Source organism: Rhinoderma darwinii, chromosome 13 (genome assembly GCF_050947455.1).
Source record: "Rhinoderma darwinii isolate aRhiDar2 chromosome 13, aRhiDar2.hap1, whole genome shotgun sequence".
In the NCBI taxonomy this organism is placed as follows: domain Eukaryota; kingdom Metazoa; phylum Chordata; class Amphibia; order Anura; family Rhinodermatidae; genus Rhinoderma; species Rhinoderma darwinii.
In genome coordinates, this window is record NC_134699.1 from 65,270,055 (window position 1) to 65,293,711 (window position 23,657).

Sequence of the window (23,657 nt, forward strand, 5' to 3'; positions counted from 1 at the left end):
AACTCGGACATGAAAAACGGCAGTGTTTTACGTCAGTTGCCCCCATGCGGGTCCCGTTTTCACGGATCCCCATAGACTTGAGTCCATCGAGGGATCTGTGAAAACAGTACAAAATAGGGCATGTGAACGGCCCCATTGAAATACATGCGTCCGAGTGACGGAAGTTGTTTTAACGCCTGTCACACTGACGTATACTACAGTCGTCTGAATTCAGCCTCAGGAGAAGAGGCAGATGTCTCACGGGGGATTGGCTTGGCTGGGTACAATTGTAGCAAACTTTCAACTGTGAGAAGTAATAGGTCAGAACCCTCTGCATGTAAACAACAAGAATGTTTCCCATTCACTGACTGCAAGCAGATCTAGAAGCAGGGAGGAATCGAAGTATATTAGAAAGTTGCTTTATAATGCAATGATTACACAGAACACTGCACTGTGCTTAGGCACTGTTCACATCAGGCTATGGCGATACGTCATAGGTGGTCACCGGAACTTTATGGCCATACATTGGCATTGGTCGGCCATTGGCTACAATGTTAAAAAATAAAAAAAAAAAAGTGTTTTTTTGCCGTGCTTTCCTATACAGTAAAAAAAAAAAGGTATACCGGCTCATACTGCCCTGATGAAGGCTAAAAGGACACACTTTTGGCCTCCATTAGGTGAATGGGGGGAATGGCTTATTTTGGGCGTATGCCGAATGTGTATGTATAACATGTGAACAGAGCCTTATTGAAATTAGATTCTATTTATGATCACGGATCTGAGGTGTTAGGCTTCGTTCACATCTGTGCTGGGGTCCCGTTCTGACGTTGCTTTGGAGGTTTCCGTCAGAACGGGACCCTGAGCAGACACAAACTGACACCAACGGAAGCCAGGGGTTTCCGTTCCCATCACCATCGATTTCAATGGTGACGGATCCGGTGCCCATGGTTTCTGTCTGTCTGTTCACCGGACCCGTAGTTTTGCCGGAAGCAATAGCGTAGTCTACTACGCTATTGCTTATCTATTGCTTCTGGCAAAACGATGGGTCCGGTGCACAAAAAAGACAAACGGAAACCATGGGCACCGGATCCGTCACCATTGAAATCAATGGTGATGGAAACAGAAACCTCTGGCTTCCGTTGGTGTCAGTTTGTGTCTGTTCAGGGTCCCGTTCTGACGGAAACCTCCAAAGGAACGTCAGAACGAAACCGCAACTCAGATGTGAATGAAGCCTTAGATATATTTTCTATTTTTATGGACGTATTCCTATTTTCTCACTATACAGGACCACTACGACTGGGGTTTAAGAGCTATCAAATCTGTGTTGGTGGTAGCCGGCTCCCTGAAGAGAGGAGACCCTGATCGCCCTGAAGACCAGGTCCTCATGAGAGCTCTACGTGACTTCAACATCCCCAAGATTGTCACTGACGACATGCCAGTATTCATGGGCCTGATTGGAGATCTTTTCCCAGCACTGGACGTGCCCAGGAAGAGAGATATGGACTTTGAGACATTTGTGAAACAGGCAGTTTTGGACCTGAAATTGCAAGCAGAAGACAACTTTGTATTAAAGGTGAAGGATTTGTAGTTTGTTGACTTTATGGGGACAAATAGAGTAGTTTACTAGATTAACCCCTTCAGGACACAGCCTGTTTTGGCCATGTGGCACAGCCGATTTTTTTCAAATCCGACGTGTGATTTTATGTGGTAATAACTTGAATGCTTTTACCTATCCAAGGGATTCTGAGATTGTTTTCTCGTGACATATTTTACTTTGTCAGTGGAAAAATTTGGTCGATAAATTCAATATTCGTGAAAAACACCAAAATTTAGAGAAAATTTGCAAAAATCTGCGTTTTTCTAAATGGATCTGCTTGTAAAACCGATGGTAATACCACACAAAATAGTCACTAGTTACCATCCCCCACATGTCTACTTTGTTGGCATCGTTTTTTGAACATCCTTTTATTTTTCTATGACGTCACAAGGCTTAGAACTTTAGCAGCAATTTCTCACATTTTCAAGGAAATTTCAAAAGGCCATTTTTTCAGGGGCCAGTTCAGTTGCGAAGTGGCTTTTAGTGCCTTATATATTAGAATCCCCCAATAAATCACCCCATTTTAAAAACTGCACCCCTCAAAGTATTCAAAACAGCATTCACAAAGTTTCTTAACCCTTTAGGCGTTTCACAGGAAATAAAGCAATGTAGAGGGGAAATTTACAAATGTAATTTTTTATTTTTTTCTTGGCCGAAATTAATTTGTAATACATTTTTTTTCTGTAACACAAAGTTTTACCCAAGAAATGCAACTCAATATTTACTGCCCAGATTCTGTAGTTTTTAGAAATACCCCACATGTGGCCCTAGTGTCCTAATGGACTGAAACACAGGCCTCAGAAGCAAAGGAGCACCTAGAGGATTATGAGGCCTCCTTCTTTTTTTTTTTTAGATTATATTTTAGGCACCATGTCCTGTTTGAAGAGGTCTTGTGGTGCCAAAAGTGACCCTATTTTGGAAACTACACCCCTCAAGGAATTTATCTTGGGGTTTCGTGAGCATTTTTGACCCCATAGGTATTTTGGTATATTTATTGGAGTTAGTCTGTGAAAATTTGTCATTTACAAATGTTGGGGTGCATTTTCTTCTTTATTCCTTGTAAAGCATCTTCTCCCGATTACGGAAATACCCCATATGTGGTAATAAATTGATGTTTGGACCCACAGTAGGGCTCAGAAGGGAAGGGGCGCCATTTGGATTTTAGAGCGCAGATTTAGCTGAATTGGTTTTCAGTGCCGTGTCGGGTTTGCAATGCACTGGAGGGACCAAAACAGTGGAAACCCCCCAAAAGTGACCCCATTTGGGAAACTACCCCTAGAATAATTCCTTGAGGGGTGTAGTTAGCATTTTGACCCCACAGTTTTTTTGCAGAATTTAGTGGAATTAGGCCGCGAAAATGAATATCAACGTTAAAGGGTTGAACTTTTTTCTTTTTCACAAGGGATAAAGGAGAAAAAAACGCCCAAAATTTGTTAACGCAAACTCTCCCGAGTACGACAATACCCCACGTGTGGTCATAAATGTGTTTTTTTATTAGAAATTAATTAACCCTATCAGGACTGATCCTTTTCTGCTTTTCCATTTTAGTTTTCCCTCCCCGCTTTCAAAGAGCCATAACTTTTTTTCTTTTTCCATCATAGAGCGGTGTGAGGGCTTATTTTTGCGAGGAGAGTTGTAGTTTCTATTGACACCACTTAAAGTTCCATATAATGTACTGGGAAACTGAAAATAAAATTATTTGCGGGGTGAAATTGGAAAAAAAACTGCAATCCCTTCATTGCTTTGTGGGTTTCGTTTTTACCGCTTTGACCGTGCGGTAAAAAATACAAACTTTAAACTTTATTTTGCGTCTCAGTACGACTACGGTGATACCACATGTAAATGTTCAGTTTTTTTCTTTGTAAAAGTAGTAAAACGTATTTTGTATCCACATGTTCTGAGAGCCATAACTTTTTTTATTTTTTGGTCGATTGAGCGGTGTCGGGGCTTATTTTTGGCAGGACGAGCTATAGTTTTTATTGGTACATACAACTTTTTGATCACTTTTTATTACATTTTATTTAGAGCAAAGGTGACCAAAATTTTAGGATTTTAAATTCTTTATTTCTTGGTGTTCACCGTGCACTATAAATGACACTTTTACTTTATTCTGGGGGTCGGTTATTTTTCAGTCAAAAATGCTGTGTAAGGCCTCATGCACACGACCGTATTTTTTCCCACCCGTAAATACGGGTCCGGTGTCACACGTATTCGACCCGTTTTGCACCAGTATTTACGGGCCCGTGCCTGTAAATACGGGCCCGGTGTCACCCGTATTCCACCCGTATTTACGGGCACGTTTTTGGCTGCAAAATTACACTGCACTAATCGGCAGCCCCTTCTCTCTATCAGTGCAGGATAGAGAGAAGGGACAGCCCTTTCTGTAATAAAAGTTAAAGAAATTCATACTTACCCGGCCGTTGTCTTGGTGACGCGTCCCTCTCTTCACATCCAGCCCGACATCCCTGGATGACGCGGCAGTCCATGTGACCGCTGCAGCCTGTGATTGACCTGTGATTGGCTGCAGCGGTCACATGGGCTGAAACGTCATCCAGGGAAGTCAGGCCGGATGTCGAGAGGGACGCGTCACCAAGGCAATGGCCGGGAGACTGGACTGGAGGAAGCAGGAAGTTCTCGGTAAGTATGAACGTCTTTTTTTTTTTTTTTTTACAGGTTGCTGTATATTCTGATCGGAATTCACTGTCCAGGGTGCTGAAAGAGTTACTGCCGATCAGTTAACTCTTTCAGCACTCTGGACAGTGACTATTTACCGACATCGCCTAGCAACGCTCCCGTAATGATGGGTGCACACACGTAGTCACCTGTAATTACGGAAGCTCCATAGACTTCTATGGACTGTCCGTGCCGTTATTACGGCCTGAAATAGGACATGTTCTATCTTTTTCAACGGCACGGGCACCTTCCCGTAAGAAAACGGGAAGGTACCCGTGGCCAATAGAAGTCTATGAGGGTGTTTTTACGGTCGTGTGCATGAGGCCTTAAGGGCTTGTTTTTTGCGAGACGGGTTGTAGTTTTTGCTGGTAACTAATAACATTATAGTTTTTTAGTTTGGGTCGTTACGAACACGGTGATAGTAAATATGTGTAAGTTGTTTTTTTTTATAACGCTTTTCATTTTTTTCCTATAATAAAAGACTTATTATGGGGAAAAAAAACCTTATTTTTACACTTTTGTAAAATGTTTTTGGAAACTTTTTTTTTTTTTTTTTTACTGTTTACACTTAAATTTTTTACCTGCAGCCGTGATCGCTGCTAGAATCCTTTACACTACCTATGTAGTGTAATGTCAGTCACTCTGAGGGTAAGGTCACACGGTGCGGCCACGTTGCGTTTATGTTGCATTTTTAAACCACAGCAAGTCCTTTTTCAATAGAAGTCAATGGTGAAATTTGTGTTATGGACAGACGACTGCATATTACAATGTGTTTTTTGTGCGGTTGACCACATCTTAGTAACGTCTGACCGCATGCGGTTAATGACCGCGCTGCCAGAGTTGTTGCTGAACTGCTTGCGTTTTTGCTAACAGTTATGCAATGTAATGAACTCTATACAGGAAGCCCCTAACAAACCTCAACTGCAGCATTACAGAGACAAAAGACGCATGCAGTTGACCGCATGCGGTTCTCCAACGCAACAAAACCGGCTGGTCCTCATAGGCTTCCATACATGGCCGTTATCTGGCCTCTGCATGCCATCACAACTATCGGCAACCCCTTACAATTGCATGGGGGCTGCCGATGTTCTACAAACCCCCTAAATGCATCGATCACCAAAATCAGCGGCGATGAGCCGCTGATTGGCAACAGTGGAATGTCAGCTGTCGTGGACAGCTGACCTCCCGGTTCCCGATGCATGCTATCACCGACAGTGTGTGTTGGGAACGGCAGTGACTTCCTGTCACGCTGACAAGGAGCCTGTCAGGAGGCTGGTCCCGATAGGCTTCCATACATGTCAGACATGGAGGCCAATGTTTGGCCTCCGGTAGCCATGCTAACCATCGGCAAACCTCACCATTTTTATTGTGCGGTCTGCCGATGTGCTAGAAACCCCTACAATGCAGCGTTTGCAATCGATCGCTGCATTTAAGGGGTTAATTGCCAAAATCAGCATCAATGTGCCGCTGATCGGCAACAGTGGAGTGTCAGCTGTCGGGAACAGCTGGCCTCCCGGTACCCGATGCACACTGTCGCCGACAGAGCGCATCCGGAACCGCGCAGTAACTACATCCTCGTGTGCCTAGGAGTTAAACAGTTACACTAAAGGACCATATGTTAAATGGGCGAGATTTATTATTTTATAATGAAAAGTTCTACACAATAGCATACGTGCCATAGAGGCAGCCCAAGCGGTTACAATGGGGCCCTTGAAGAGAGGGCCCCAGTCCTGGTTGGTCTCTTTGATTAGCGGGTGGTGAGATCCTGTGCAGGGTCATCCAGCCTTTAGCCTGGAGTCCAGGACAGGAGACAGATTTGTGCTGCTGATGGGTTTGGCTTGGGCTCTGTTCGCACTGGTAGGACCAGATCAGCACAGGTTTTCAGCCTCTGAATGTAAACAATGTTCTAAGTCACTGACTGCAAGCAGAGATTGGAATTGATTTTCAAAGATGCAGAACTCTTCATTCTACAAGGGTTCAGCTTTATTTACATAAAATGGGAAAAACACTTGAATTCCGACTGGACCATGATGTAATAGGAAAACCCGTCAACATGATGATGCTTCCACCTTGAGAAAATGAAACCGATTGCTACTTCATTGAAGTGATAAAGACGAATAAATAATTCAGGATGCTACTGTATTCCACTTTGTATTTCACTTACTTTTTTGGATGTTGCATAGTGCAGGATTTAATGCCACTTGTTGTTTTGTAGGTCGTCCAACTGGAAGAGTTGTTGGCTGTACGTCATTCCGTGTTCATCGTAGGCAATGCCGGAACGGGAAAATCTCAAGTCCTAAAGTCCCTGAACAAGACCTACCAGATCATGAAAAGACGTCCTGTGTGGACAGACCTTAATCCAAAAGCTGTCACCAACGATGAGCTTTTCGGCATTATAAATCCATCCACCCGCGAGTGGAAAGACGGTAACTGCAGCTATATTACTATATATATATAATTTATTCCATAATCCTGCTGCGTTTCCGATTACTATGACATACTATCTAATTCAAAGTATTTTGATATTCTAGAACATACAGCATACCATATTTGTTTGTCTATACCCATGACCTAGCATCCATAAGCAGTGTATGTATTATACATGGGGTGTATACCATAAAGCAATCCTCTCGTGCCCTGCCAAGGTCCAGTTTAAAGGGAATGTGTTGCCAGCAAAACATGTTTTGTTTTTTTTAGTTAAACAGTTAGTGTGTAGGTGATTAAACATTGTTCTAATTTTTTTTTTTTTTTCACGAGTCAGGAAATATTATAAATTGGATTCAATTTATAATATTTCCCAGCACTGGTCACTAGATGGAGCCATTCCCAAAATTGCAGCATTGCATGTGGTAAAGCAACCACATTGCTTTATGCTGCAAAATTGGGTAAAAATCCCTCGCTCTAGTGAGCTCTCAGAATCCCCCCCCTCCTTTATCCTGGCTAGTGCCGGGAGAAACGAGGGGTTTGAACGGTCTAACCTCCTACACTGTGTGTCGCCATTTTTTGAGCTAACACACAGTGTAGAAGGTTTACATACAGTAGTAAACACACACTGAAACACAAACATACATATAAATCCCTTACCTGCTCCAGTCGCCGCCGCTCCCTCCGGTCCATCCGCTCCGTCTGCTGCCGCTGCTCCATGTGCACAAGTCCGGAAGCCGCGACCGGAAGTAGTAATCTTACTGTCCGGCCGCGACTTCCGGTCCACAGGAAAATGGCGCCGGACGGCGCGCATTTCAAATTGGACTGTGTGGGAGCGGCGCATGCGCCGTTCCCACACAGACGGCGTACACAGAAGTGGATGGAACGGGCCCCGTTCGCAGTCCCTATCGGACTGTGGCTGCCGTATTCCATGTCTGTATGTGTCGTTAATCGACACATACAGAAATGGAAAAAAAAATGGCAGCCCCCATAGGGAAGAAAAAGTGTAAAAATAAGAAAAAGTAACACACAAACACACAAATTAAGCCAAACGTTTTTAATAAAGCACTAACATCTTTAACATATTAAAAAAAAAATTGTGGTGACACTGTTCCTTTAAGTACTATACAGTACATGAACTGAGTAATGAGTGATGGAAGGAAAGCATAGAGGGAGAAGCATATCTTAGAGTGGCGCAGGTGGTGCGGACTGTGGTGTATGCTGTTGCCACTGGAGTTTAGTTTGTTCTTCCTAGAAGACGGTTCGACTCCAGAGGCGGCCATTAATATTCTGTATGTGTTGTAGGTCTGTTTTCCTCAATCATGCGTGAACTGGCCAACGTTACACATGATGGACCCAAGTGGATCGTTCTCGATGGAGATATTGATCCAATGTGGATTGAGTCCTTGAATACAGTCATGGATGATAATAAGGTACGTGAGAGGATGATGATAACACGCTAATATTAAACTCTTCTTCCTTGCACAATTTCTGTGCGTTACAGAATTTCTTATACTCCAGTCATTAAGGTGAGGCCTACTTGATGGGCCGATATCACTAGGTTAAGACATCACTTTCTTGTCTGTGAGGGTCCTTCTGCCGGGACTCCACCGACACTGAGGATAAAGGGGTAACCGCGCTGGTTTAGCACTGAGACGGGGCATCTAAACCAACGCTGCAGCCACTTTATTCTTCGGATTGGTCGGGGTCTCGGAGGTCGGACCATCACTGATCACAATGTTATGGTATATCCTAGCGATGGGCCAAAACGTTAATTGATGGAAATAACCTTTTAAGGACAGGACAAGAAAAATGAATGTAGGTTAATAGGTCTTGATTGTCTGTGTATAGAACTTCTAAAATGTGTTTCACAGATTTTGTCCTGTTTTGTCCTTCTCTCAGGTTTTAACTCTGGCCAGTAATGAGCGAATCCCGCTGAATCCAAGCATGAGGCTGGTGTTTGAGATCAGTCATCTGAGGACCGCCACTCCGGCCACAGTTTCCAGAGCAGGTAAAGTCTCGTTCAGCCCCTCAGTGGTTGCCAGTACAGCCACAAATTCTGCAAATAGGAAGGAAACTAAACTTGTTTCATACATTTTACACATTTAGGCTGGAATCACACGCAGTTTTGAAGCGGTATATGGCTGTGTTTTTTAACCAACCACAGGAGTCGACACACAAAAAAAGGAGATATGTCTGTCTTTTCTTTATATTTCATTCCCTTCGGATCCACACCTGACTTTGGCTAAAAAAAAAAAAAACTGAGCCAAAAACGTCATCAGAACTCTGTGTGATCCTGACCTAACACTGGAATCGTACATTAAGTATTTGATGCAGGTTTTTTTTAACCAAAGACAGGAGTGGATTCATTCAAAAGGAATAAGAAGTATAAAGGAAGGACTTATTTTCCTTCCGTTTGGATTCACACTTCGCTTAAAAATATTGCACACTTCATACTTTGCTAAAAAAATATCATCTAGAACCTCGTGTGTGATTCCAGCATTAGGCATCTCATATTATTTGCAGATTTTATGAGCCAAAGCCAGAAGTGGTTTCAAAAGGAATGGAAAATAAAAAGGAAGAACCTTTACTTTTACCCCCCCCCTGTTTTCACTTTTGGCTTTGGCCCAGAAATGTGCTCCAAAATCTGCAACAAAAACCCGATGTGTGAATCCAGCCTTGGGCCCCATGCACACCAACGTATTTTTTTCCTCCCGTAAATACTGGTCCTTTGTAACACGTATTCGACCCGTATGCCACCAGTATTTACGGCCCCTTGCCTGTAAATACGGGTCCGGTGTCACCAGTATTCCACCTGTATTTACGGACCCGTTTTCTCTGCAATAATCGGCAGCCCCTTCTCTCTATCAGGATAGAGTGAAGGGGCAGCTCTTTCAAGGCAGAGTTTCCGCAGTGTTTGAAAGTAAAAAAAAGTTTATACTTACCCCGGCTGTTGTCTTGGTGACGCGTCCCTCTTTTGACATCCAGTCTGACCTCCCTGGATGACGCGGTAGTCCATGTGACCGCTGCAGCCTGTGATTGGATGCAGTGGTCACATGGGATGAAACGTCATCCTGGGAGGTCGGACTGGAGGAAGAAGAAGAAGAGTTCTGGGTAAGTTAACTTTTAATACTAATAACTCCAGCGGTAGTCACTGTCCCAGGTGCTGAAAGAGTTACTGAAGAAAAAGTTAACTCTTTCAGCACCCTGGACAGTGACTATCCCCTGACGTCTCCTAGCAACGCTCCCGTAATTACGGGTGCACACACATAGTCACCCGTAATTACGGGAGCCTCATAGACTTCTATGTGCCTGCCCGTGCCGTTATTACGGCCTGAAATAGGACATATTCTATATTTTTCAACGGCACAGGCACCTTCCCATAAGCATACGGGAAGGTACCCGTGGCCAATAGAAGTCTATGGGCCTGTAATTACGGGCATTTTTACGTTCGTGTGCATGAGGCCTTAGAGGGGGTTTTCCTCTTCTTCCTTTTTTATTTTTTGTTTTTTTTTATTTTATACAAGCATTCTTATTTACATCCAGAGGCTCAGAACCCACACAGACCTAAGGCTCTGTTCACATCTGCACCATGAATTTTGTATTTCTGTTCTGTTATTGGAGCAGAAATACCTAATTCGATGCTGTGATGTATCTGGACATCATTGACTTGGTTCTGTTGGGGTCTCCATCATGGTGTCCGTCATTTTATCAGAAATAAAAGTATATTTCTGGCATTTTTGACGGAATCTGTAACGGTACCTTCTAGCGGAGCCTCCAACGCGATGCAAACAGAGCCTAATACTTCTCACTGTTAAAAGTTTAGTACAATTGTATCCAGTCTAGACAAACATCTGAGACCCAACATAAATTGATACAATGTTTTAGTCTGGAGTTCAGCTCACAGAATTGTCTAGTCTGAATACATTTGTAACAAACCCTCAGCAGTGAAAAGCATGTATTAGGGCTATACTGGTCTTCAGGCTCTGGATGTTGCAATTCACACACAACAAGCAGAGATCTTGAAAATTGTGAATAATTGAAACAAAGTATATTAGAAAGTTTTTGTACTTATAATTATACAACAATCAAACTTTATTTACAGGAAACTGAAAAACTCTGTATGACCCAGATGTAGGTCTGCACAGTCAATAGCATGGTACTGGGATTCTGTGTCACTGGAAATAGACCAGTCCTCTGTAATAATCAGAAAGCATCAATAAATCTCACCAGAGACATAACCATTAACCGCAGCAGTGGGATATTGGGATTATCAATTGGCCCTTCTGCAGAGTCATTTTTGCTGACCCTCAGCAATTCTACATGAGGAGTGAGGCCTTTTATCTAAGATTGTGCCAAACTAAGGGGCTCATTGAGTAATTCTCTCCTCTGCAGAAAATGAGTCCTCCGTGTAATATACCGTGCCATGCGGGGACTGGGAGAGTGATGACCATCTATGCAGGGGGATTCAGTATGTCAGTGCTATATAAGCATGTGGAAATAGAATAAATGCAGGCGCTCACGTATAACATTTCCAATAAGCTTGTTTCACCTGATTTTAAGACTTGTGCAAGTGTGTTCCCAAAATAGGGCCTGTTGGGGCCTGGATTGGCACGCTTATTTGCTCATTGAGTGATATTGTGCCCCATTATGTTCATTACGTTCCAAATTTTTAAGGACCAATAACTCCAAACTGCTATAGTTACATGTGAGACACACCGTGAACCCGTGTTTGTAATGGGGTGTCCAGTTTGCAGACCTCATTTCAGATGATCTTCACCACCTCGCTCTGCTCTGGTGGAAGCTGCTGATCTACTCATTCATGTATCATTCATTCCTGCCTGTATGCCTCGCTGCGGAGTCCTGATGCTGCAGCCTGTAGACTCCTGCTAATTCACATCCTAGTAAAAAACATTGTAGGTCCATAAACAAACTGATCACTGATCATGTATCCTGGATGCTGCTTGAGCGCAACAAGTACTGAAACTCAAAATGCACATCCTATTTATACAGTGTGTCTGCCTCGACAGGAATTTTGTACATCAACCCAGCAGACCTGGGGTGGAACCCGCCAGTCACCAGCTGGATAGACAAGCGAGAGGTCCAGTCTGAGAGGGCCAACCTGACCATTCTGTATGACAAGTATCTCCCTGTTTGCTTGGACACCCTCAGAACCAGGTACGGGGTAATGCTGTATTCTGTATATTGCTACATTAACCTTTCTTATACGGTTTTGTGTCGGTTCTTATTTCCAAAACAATGTTTTTTTTTTGTAATTTAACTAAATCAAGCTTTGTAAAGTCAAGATTTCCCATATATGGTGACAAAAACGTATACGTTTTTACGTATGCAAATGTAGGGTTTAAGATCGCATACGTCGCCATTGACTTCAATACAAATAAAAACGTATACGATTTGGGAAAGTACTGAAAAGCGTAGTAGACTACGCTTTTCAGGACATAGGGAAAAAAAAGGATAGAACATAAGAAAACAAAACGTATATGCACAAACTACACCATTAGGGCATCCGCCTGACCATAGAAATCAATGTACACGGTTTGACACTGTTTTTTAATGTCAAAACGTGCACGCCAGACATACAGTAAAAACAAGATGTGAACTTAGGCTTACATAGTGGAAGAAGCAGGTTCCACAGCAGCAAAGACTATTTCAGGAGAGGAGTTTACTGAACTTGTGAATGGTCACGGAGTGGAAGGGGCAGGGTATTAGGACTGCGTATGTAGGGGGCATTCATTTTCCTACTCACGTGTTAAAGTACAAAATCTTGTTTTCTCCGTGATAATCGGGTTGAGCGTTTATTCTCGTTCCCTCCGTGGTTCGCATGGTTCTCTTCCACATTGTAATTATTTTTTTCCTCACGCTCTAAACGCTGCAGTTGATTGCCTGACAGTTTTTACTATCAAACACCACCGTGCGCCCACACAGTTACTATCAAACACCACCGTGCGCCCACACAGTTACTATCAAACACCACCGTGCGCCCACACAGTTACTATCAAACACCACCGTGCGCCCACACAGTTACTATCAAACACCACCGTGCGCCCACACAGTTACTATCAAACACCACCGTGCGCCCACACAGTTACTATCAAACACCACCGTGCGCCCACACAGTTACTATCAAACACCACCGTGCGCCCACACAGTTACTATCAAGCACCACCGTGCGCCCACACAGTTACTATCCAACCCCACCGTGCGCCCACACAGTTACTATCCAACCCCACCGTGCGCCCACACAGTTACTATCAAACACCACCGTGCGCCCACACAGTTACTATCAAACACCACCGTGCGCTCACACAGTTACTATCAAACACCACCGTGCGCCCACACAGTTACTATCAAACACCACCGTGCGCCCACACAGTTACTATCAAACACCACCGTGCGCCCACACAGTTACTATCAAACACCACCGTGCGCCCACACAGTTACTATCAAACACCACCGTGCGCCCACACAGTTACTATCAAACACCACCGTGCGCCCACACAGTTACTATCAAACACCACCGTGCGCCCACACAGTTACTATCAAACACCACCGTGCGCCCACACAGTTACTATCAAACACCACCGTGCGCCCACACAGTTACTATCAAACACCACCGTGCGCCCACACAGTTACTATCAAACACCACCGTGCGCCCACACAGTTACTATCAAACACCACCGTGCGCCCACACAGTTACTATCAAGCACCACCGTGCGCCCACACAGTTACTATCCAACCCCACCGTGCGCCCACACAGTTACTATCAAACACCACCGTGCGCCCACACAGTTACTATCAAACACCACCGTGCGCCCACACAGTTACTATCAAACACCACCGTGCGCCCACACAGTTACTATCAAACACCACCGTGCGCCCACACAGTTACTATCAAACACCACCGTGCGCCCACACAGTTACTATCAAACACCACCGTGCGCCCACACAGTTACTATCAAACACCACCGTGCGCCCACACAGTTACTATCAAGCACCACCGTGCGCCCACACAGTTACTATCCAACCCCACCGTGCGCCCACACAGTTACTATCCAACCCCACCGTGCGCCCACACAGTTACTATCAAACACCACCGTGCGCCCACACAGTTACTATCAAACACCACCGTGCGCTCACACAGTTACTATCAAACACCACCGTGCGCCCACACAGTTACTATCAAACACCACCGTGCGCCCACACAGTTACTATCAAACACCACCGTGCGCCCACACAGTTACTATCAAACACCACCGTGCGCCCACACAGTTACTATCAAACACCACCGTGCGCCCACACAGTTACTATCAAACACCACCGTGCGCCCACACAGTTACTATCAAACACCACCGTGCGCCCACACAGTTACTATCAAACACCACCGTGCGCCCACACAGTTACTATCAAACACCACCGTGCGCCCACACAGTTACTATCAAACACCACCGTGCGCCCACACAGTTACTATCAAACACCACCGTGCGCCCACACAGTTACTATCAAACACCACCGTGCGCCCACACAGTTACTATCAAACACCACCGTGCGCCCACACAGTTACTATCAAACACCACCGTGCGCCCACACAGTTACTATCAAACACCACCGTGCGCCCACACAGTTACTATCAAACACCACCGTGCGCCCACACAGTTACTATCAAACACCACCGTGCGCCCACACAGTTACTATCAAACACCACCGTGCGCCCACACAGTTACTATCAAACACCACCGTGCGCCCACACAGTTACTATCCAACACCACCGTGCGCCCACACAGTTACTATCCAACCCCACCGTGCGCCCACACAGTTACTATCCAACCCCACCGTGCGCCCACACAGTTACTATCAAACACCACCGTGCGCCCACACAGTTACTATCAAACACCACCGTGCGCTCACACAGTTACTATCAAACACCACCGTGCGCCCACACAGTTACTATCAAACACCACCGTGCGCCCACACAGTTACTATCAAACACCACCGTGCGCCCACACAGTTACTATCAAACACCACCGTGCGCCCACACAGTTACTATCAAACACCACCGTGCGCCCACACAGTTACTATCAAACACCACCGTGCGCCCACACAGTTACTATCAAACACCACCGTGCGCCCACACAGTTACTATCAAACACCACCGTGCGCCCACACAGTTACTATCAAACACCACCGTGCGCCCACACAGTTACTATCAAACACCACCGTGCGCCCACACAGTTACTATCAAACACCACCGTGCGCCCACACAGTTACTATCAAACACCACCGTGCGCCCACACAGTTACTATCAAACACCACCGTGCGCCCACACAGTTACTATCAAACACCACCGTGCGCCCACACAGTTACTATCAAACACCACCGTGCGCCCACACAGTTACTATCAAACACCACCGTGCGCCCACACAGTTACTATCAAACACCACCGTGCGCCCACACAGTTACTATCAAACACCACCGTGCGCCCACACAGTTACTATCAAACACCACCGTGCGCCCACACAGTTACTATCAAACACCACCGTGCGCCCACACAGTTACTATCAAACACCACCGTGCGCCCACACAGTTACTATCAAACACCACCGTGCGCCCACACAGTTACTATCAAACACCACCGTGCGCCCACACAGTTACTATCAAACACCACCGTGCGCCCACACAGTTACTATCAAACACCACCGTGCGCCCACACAGTTACTATCAAACACCACCGTGCGCCCACACAGTTACTATCAAACACCACCGTGCGCCCACACAGTTACTATCAAACACCACCGTGCGCCCACACAGTTACTATCAAACACCACCGTGCGCCCACACAGTTACTATCAAACACCACCATGCGCCCACACAGTTACTATCAAACACCACCGTGCGCCCACACAGTTACTATCAAGCACCACCGTGCGCCCACACAGTTACTATCCAACCCCACCGTGCGCCCACACAGTTACTATCCAACCCCACCGTGCGCCCACACAGTTACTATCAAACACCACCGTGCGCCCACACAGTTACTATCAAACACCACCGTGCGCTCACACAGTTACTATCAAACACCACCGTGCGCCCACACAGTTACTATCAAACACCACCGTGCGCCCACACAGTTACTATCAAACACCACCGTGCGCCCACACAGTTACTATCAAACACCACCGTGCGCCCACACAGTTACTATCAAACACCACCGTGCGCCCACACAGTTACTATCAAACACCACCGTGCGCCCACACAGTTACTATCAAACACCACCGTGCGCCCACACAGTTACTATCAAACACCACCGTGCGCCCACACAGTTACTATCAAACACCACCGTGCGCCCACACAGTTACTATAAAACACCACCGTGCGCCCACACAGTTACTATCAAACACCACCGTGCGCCCACACAGTTACTATCAAACACCACCGTGCGCCCACACAGTTACTATCAAACACCACCGTGCGCCCACACAGTTACTATCAAACACCACCGTGCGCCCACACAGTTACTATCAAACACCACCGTGCGCCCACACAGTTACTATCAAACACCACCGTGCGCCCACACAGTTACTATCAAACACCACCGTGCGCCCACACAGTTACTATCAAACACCACCGTGCGCCCACACAGTTACTATCCAACCCCACCGTGCGCCCACACAGTTACTATCCAACCCCACCGTGCGCCCACACAGTTACTATCAAACACCACCGTGCGCCCACACAGTTACTATCAAACACCACCGTGCGCTCACACAGTTACTATCAAACACCACCGTGCGCCCACACAGTTACTATCAAACACCACCGTGCGCCCACACAGTTACTATCAAACACCACCGTGCGCCCACACAGTTACTATCAAACACCACCGTGCGCCCACACAGTTACTATCAAACACCACCGTGCGCCCACACAGTTACTATCAAACACCACCGTGCGCCCACACAGTTACTATCAAACACCACCGTGCGCCCACACAGTTACTATCAAACACCACCGTGCGCCCACACAGTTACTATCAAACACCACCGTGCGCCCACACAGTTACTATCAAACACCACCGTGCGCCCACACAGTTACTATCAAACACCACCGTGCGCCCACACAGTTACTATCAAACACCACCGTGCGCCCACACAGTTACTATCAAACACCACCGTGCGCCCACACAGTTACTATCAAACACCACCGTGCGCCCACACAGTTACTATCAAACACCACCGTGCGCCCACACAGTTACTATCAAACACCACCGTGCGCCCACACAGTTACTATCAAACACCACCGTGCGCCCACACAGTTACTATCAAACACCACCGTGCGCCCACACAGTTACTATCAAACACCACCGTGCGCCCACACAGTTACTATCCAACACCACCGTGCGCCCACACAGTTACTATCCAACACCACCGTGCGCCCACACAGTTACTATCCAACACCACCGTGCGCCCACACAGTTACTATCAAACACCACCGTGCGCCCACACAGTTACTATCAAACACCACCGTGCGCCCACACAGTTACTATCCAACCCCACTGTGCGCCCACACAGTTACTATCCAACCCCACCGTGCGCCCACACAGTTACTATCCAACACCACCGTGCGCCCACACAGTTACTATCCAACACCACCGTGCGCCCACACAGTTACTATCAAACACCACCGTGCGCCCACACAGTTACTATCAAGCACCACCGTGCGCCCACACAGTTACTATCAAACACCACCGTGCGCCCACACAGTTACTATCGAGCACCACCGTGCGCCCACACAGTTACTATCAAACACCACCGTGCGCCCACACAGTTACTATCCAACCCCACCGTGCGCCCACACAGTTACTATCCAACACCACCGTGCGCCCACACAGTTACTATCAAACACCACCGTGCGCCCACACAGTTACTATCAAACACCACCGTGCGCCCACACAGTTACTATCAAACACCACCGTGCGCTCACACAGTTACTATCAAACACCACCGTGCGCCCACACAGTTACTATCAAACACCACCGTGCGCCCACACAGTTACTATCAAACACCACCGTGCGCCCACACAGTTACTATCAAACACCACCGTGCGCCCACACAGTTACTATCAAACACCATCGTGCGCCCACACAGTTACTATCAAGCACCACCGTGCGCCCACACAGTTACTATCAAGCACCACCGTGCGCCCACACAGTTACTATCAAGCACCACCGTGCGCCCACACAGTTACTATCCAACCCCACCGTGCGCCCACACAGTTACTATCAAACACCACCGTGCGCCCACACAGTTACTATCAAACACCACCGTGCGCCCACACAGTTACTATCTGTTGGCAGTAAGTGAAGTCTAAATTATTCCAATCATTGGCAAAGGACAAAGAACGCGTTTCTCATTCTGGCTGTTTACATCTCACGGCCCCTTGTTAAATATTCATCCATACATGTACAGCGGTGGTTTACATTTTCCCCATATTCACCTGGCACAGGGGCAGCCGGTAGAGGGAGTGGGTGGGGAGTGAATGACCAACTCCGTGGCATAGAAAAGATATTTAACAGGAAGAAGATTAATTAGCTTTACTTTTGGGTTTCGACGCTGAACACACAGCAGGGACGTTTACATGATAGAAATAACCGTCAGGCTTTGCCGTGTTTTAGTTTTTCATGTATTTGGAGTTTGTATCAATAAATCAGATCTGTGAACACGGGCACCTGTTCTCCGGCTTCCAGAACGCGCCGTGCGTCACCGGACAGATGCGCATTATGGCTTCAATTCATTGCTCTATAGAGAAACCAGAAACCAACATCTGTTTTTTGTTTTCCTTCAATGATACATTCAGTGTATCCGGTATTCTGTGCAAATGATCAAAGACAAATAGTCGCCCTCTTTTGTCTAGTTGTTAAAAATTCTAGTCCGATTTTGATTCTTAGTTATATCAGTCTCTAGGAAATTGGGTTGACAACCAATATGGTCACCATTGCAGCTCACACTAGTTACCACCCAGCTTTCCTAGAGTCTTAAATGTCACTGCTACCTAGTTAGGCAGCAATAAAACTAGGCAGATCTGCCTGTGGGCGCGAGGCCGCCTGTGGGCGCGGGGCCGCCTGTGAGGAGCCAGTTGAGCCATTGAGGAAGAACTAGTCGCAGCGTTTCTTGTAGGTAGATTGGGTTATTATTGTGAATAGTTGTTCCTTAAATTGCACTTGAGGAAAAAGTTGATATTGAGATTTGTGATGATTTTGATGTTGTAGTTCAGATCAGCTAATATTTTATAGATTGACCAATCTTTGTATTCCCACTAAACAGATTCAAGAAGATTATACCTATTCCAGAGCAGAGTATGGTCCAAATGTTGTGTTTCCTGCTGGAATGTCTCTTGACGAAAGAAAACACCCCCCCTGACTGCCCTAAGGAGCTCTATGAGCTGTACTTTGTCTTTGCTGCAGTGTGGGCCTTTGGTGGAGCAATGTTCCAGGATCAGGTATGAAGTGCTGTTCTGTCCCTTATTTGTCCACATCTTAGATAGGCTGGATATATCGTTGCAGTCATGTTCAGGATTTTCGTACCCTTGTCACGCACGCCCACCCTCGGAGTGTCCCTAGAAGTTCCTGTAATATTTCAGGAAATGGAACATTGAACAATAAGTGCTAATAATTGTTACTGAGCAATGAAGAACAACGCGGGGTCAGGTACTGATGACTACTATCTAATAAACTCCACAGACTGCACAGTACCACTTCTCCTGTCCTGTATACTGGGTGTAATTCTCAGGATCTGTATTATTCTGTATATCTGAACACTGCACAGTACCACTTCTCCTGTCCTGTATACTGGGTGTAATTCTCAGGATCTGTATTATTCTGTATATATGGACACTACACAGTACCACTTCTCCTGTCCTGTGTACTGGGTGTAATTCTCAGGATCTGTATTATTCTGTATATATAGACACTGCACAGTACCACTAACCCCTGTCCTGTATACTGGGTGTAATTCTCAGTATCTGTATTAGTGTGTGTGTGTGTGTGTGTGTGATATATATATACATGTATATACACTGCACAGTACCACTTCTCCTGTATACTGGGTGTAATTCTCAGTGTGTGTGTGTGTGTGTGTGTGTGTGTGTGTGTGTGTGTGTGTGTGTGTGTGTGTTATATATATACACTGCACAGTACCACTTCTCCTGTCCTGTATACTGGGTGTAATTCTCAGTATCTGTATTATTCTGTATATATATGGACATTGCACAATACCACTTCTCCTGTATGCTGGGGGTGTGTATTATACACATATATATATACACATACACACCCAGCATACAGGAGAAGTGGTATTGTGCAATGTCCATATATATACAGAATAATACAGATACTGAGAATTACACCCAGTATACAGGACAGGAGAAGTGGTACTGTGCAGTGTCCATATATACAGAATAATATAGATACTGAGAATTACACCCAGTATACAGGACAGGAGAAGTGGTGCTGTGCAGTGTATATATACAGAATAATAGATACTGAGAATTACACCCAGTATACAGGACAGGAGAAGTGGTACTGTGTAGTGTCCATATATATAATTATATGGACACTGCACAGTACCATTTCTCCTGTATGCTGGGTGGGTGTATACACTGCTCAGTACTACTTCTCGTTTCCTGTATGCTGGGTGGGTGTATACACTGCTCAGTACTACTTCTCGTTTCCTGTATGCTGGGTGGGTGTATATACTGCTCAGTACTACTTCTCGTTTCCTGTATGCTGGGTGGTTGTATATACTGCTCAGTACTACTTCTCGTTTCCTGTATGCTGGGTGGGTGTATACACTGCTCAGTACTACTTCTCGTTTCCTGTATGCTGGGTGGGTGTATACACTGCTCAGTACTACTTCTCGTTTCCTGTATGCTGGGTGGGTGTATATACTGCACAGTACCATTTCTCCTGTATGCTGGGTGGGTGTATACACTGCTCAGTACTACTTCTCGTTTCCTGTATGCTGGGTGGGTGTATATACTGCTCAGTACTACTTCTCGTTTCCTGTATGCTGGGTGGGTGTATACACTGCTCAGTACTACTTCTCCTGTATGCTGGGTGGGTGTATACACTGCTCAGTACTTCTTCTTGTTTCCTGTATGCTGGGTGGGTGTATACACTGCTCAGTACTACTTCTCCTGTATGCTGGGTGGGTGTATACACTGCTCAGTACTTCTTCTTGTTTCCTGTATGCTGGGTGGGTGTATATACTGCTCAGTACTACTTCTCGTTTCCTGTATGCTGGGTGGGTGTATATACTGCTCAGTACTACTTCTCCTGTATGCTGGGTGGGTGTATATACTGCTCAGTACCACTTCTCGTTTCCTGTATGCTGGGTGGGTGTATACACTGCACAGTACTACTTCTCCTGTATGCTGGGAGGGTGTATACACTGCTCAGTACTACTTCTCGTTTCCTGTAAGCTGGGTGGGTGTATATACTGCTCAGTACTACTTCTCCTGTATGCTGGGTGGGTGTATATACTGCTCAGTACTACTTCTCGTCTCCTGTATGCTGGGTGGGTGTATATACTGCTCAGTACCACTTCTCGTTTCCTGTATGCTGGGTGGGTGTATACACTGCTCAGTACTACTTCTCGTTTCCTGTATGCTGGGTGGGTGTATATACTGCTCAGTACTACTTCTCCTGTATGCTGGGTGGGTGTATACACTGCTCAGTACCACTTCTCGTTTCCTGTATGCTGGGTGGGTGTATATACTGCTCAGTACTACTTCTCGTTTCCTGTATGCTGGGTGGGTGTATATACTGCTCAGTACTACTTCTCCTGTATGCTGGGTGGGTGTATATACTGCTCAGTACTACTTCTCCTGTATGCTGGGTGGGTGTATACACTGCTCAGTACTACTTCTCGTTTCCTGTATGCTGGGTGGGTGTATATACTGCTCAGTACTACTTCTCCTGTATGCTGGGTGGGTGTATATACTGCTCAGTACTACTGCTCGTCTCCTGTATGCTGGGTGGGTGTATATACTGCTCAGTACTACTTTCTCGTCTCCTGTATGCTGGGTGGGTGTATATACTGCTCAGTACCACTTCTCGTTTCCTGTATGCTGGGTGGGTGTATATACTGCTCAGTACTACTTCTCCTGTATGCTGGGTGGGTGTATACACTGCTCAGTACTACTTCTCCTGTATGCTGGGTGGGTGTATATACTGCTCAGTACTACTTCTCCTGTATGCTGGGTGGGTGTATATACTGCTCAGTACTACTTCTCCTGTATGCTGGGTGGGTGTATACACTGCTCAGTACTACTTCTCGTTTCCTGTATGCTGGGTGGGTGTATATACTGCTCAGTACTACTTCTCCTGTATGCTGGGTGGGTGTATATACTGCTCAGTACTACTGCTCGTCTCCTGTATGCTGGGTGGGTGTATATACTGCTCAGTACTACTTCTCGTCTCCTGTATGCTGGGTGGGTGTATATACTGCTCAGTACCACTTCTCGTTTCCTGTATGCTGGGTGGGTGTATATAATGCTCAGTACTACTTCTCCTGTATGCTGGGTGGGTGTATATACTGCTCAGTACTACTTCTCCTGTATGCTGGGTGGGTGTATACACTGCTCAGTACTACTTCTCGTTTCCTGTATGCTGGGTGGGTGTATATACTGCTCAGTACTACTTCTCCTGTATGCTGGGTGGGTGTATATACTGCTCAGTACTACTGCTCGTCTCCTGTATGCTGGGTGGGTGTATATACTGCTCAGTACTACTTCTCGTCTCCTGTATGCTGGGTGGGTGTATATACTGCTCAGTACCACTTCTCGTTTCCTGTATGCTGGGTGGGTGTATATACTGCTCAGTACTACTTCTCCTGTATGCTGGGTGGGTGTATACACTGCTCAGTACTACTTCTCGTCTCCTGTATGCTGGGTGGGTGTATATACTGCACAGTACTACTTCTCGTTTCCTGTATGCTGGGTGGGTGTATATACTGCTCAGTACTACTTCTCCTGTATGCTGGGTGGGTGTATATACTGCTCAGTACTACTTCTCCTGTATGCTGGGTGGGTGTATACACTGCTCAGTACTACTTCTCGTTTCCTGTATGCTGGGTGGGTGTATATACTACTCAGTACTACTTCTCCTGTATGCTGGGTGGGTGTATATACTGCTCAGTACTACTTCTCGTCTCCTGTATGCTGGGTGGGTGTATATACTGCTCAGTACCACTTCTCGTTTCCTGTATGCTGGGTGGGTGTATATACTGCTCAGTACTACTTCTCCTGTATGCTGGGTGGGTGTATACACTGCTCAGTACTACTTCTCGTCTCCTGTATGCTGGGTGGGTGTATATACTGCACAGTACTACTTCTCGTTTCCTGTATGCTGGGTGGGTGTATATACTGCTCAGTACTACTTCTCCTGTATGCTGGTGGGTGTATATACTGCTCAGTACTACTTCTCCTGTATGCTGGGTGGGTGTATACACTGCTCAGTACTACTTCTCGTTTCCTGTATGCTGGGTGGGTGTATATACTGCTCAGTACTACTTCTCCTGTATGCTGGGTGGGGTGTATATACTGCTCAGTACTACTTCTCGTCTCCTGTATGCTGGGTGGGTGTATATACTGCTCAGTACCACTTCTCGTTTCCTGTATGCTGGGTGGGTGTATATACTGCTCAGTACCACTTCTCGTTTCCTGTATGCTGGGTGGGTGTATATACTGCTCAGTACCACTTCTCGTTTCCTGTATGCTGGGTGGGTGTATATACTGCTCAGTACCACTTCTCCTGTATGCTGGGTGGGTGTATACACTGCTCAGTACTACTTCTCCTGTATGCTGGGTGGGTGTATACACTGCTCAATACCACTTCTCGTTTCCTGTATGCTGGGTGGGTGTATACACTGCTCAGTACCACTTCTCGTTTCCTGTATGCTGGGTGGGTGTA

General features: G+C 46.0%; 1 protein-coding gene across 2 annotated transcripts in view; it reads left to right on the forward strand.

Annotated features, from left to right (window-relative positions):
* DNAH9 (dynein axonemal heavy chain 9) overlaps positions 1-23,657 on the forward strand; it is a 207,294-nt gene that overhangs the window by 86,588 nt on the left and 97,049 nt on the right. For both annotated transcript variants that reach the window (XM_075846330.1, XM_075846331.1), the window contains exons 32-37: positions 1,265-1,552; positions 6,465-6,675; positions 7,979-8,106; positions 8,576-8,684; positions 11,704-11,851; positions 19,012-19,186. In XM_075846330.1, coding sequence (XP_075702445.1) covers positions 1,265-1,552; positions 6,465-6,675; positions 7,979-8,106; positions 8,576-8,684; positions 11,704-11,851; positions 19,012-19,186 — 1,059 coding nt within the window. The remainder of the gene's footprint in view (positions 1-1,264; positions 1,553-6,464; positions 6,676-7,978; positions 8,107-8,575; positions 8,685-11,703; positions 11,852-19,011; positions 19,187-23,657) is intronic.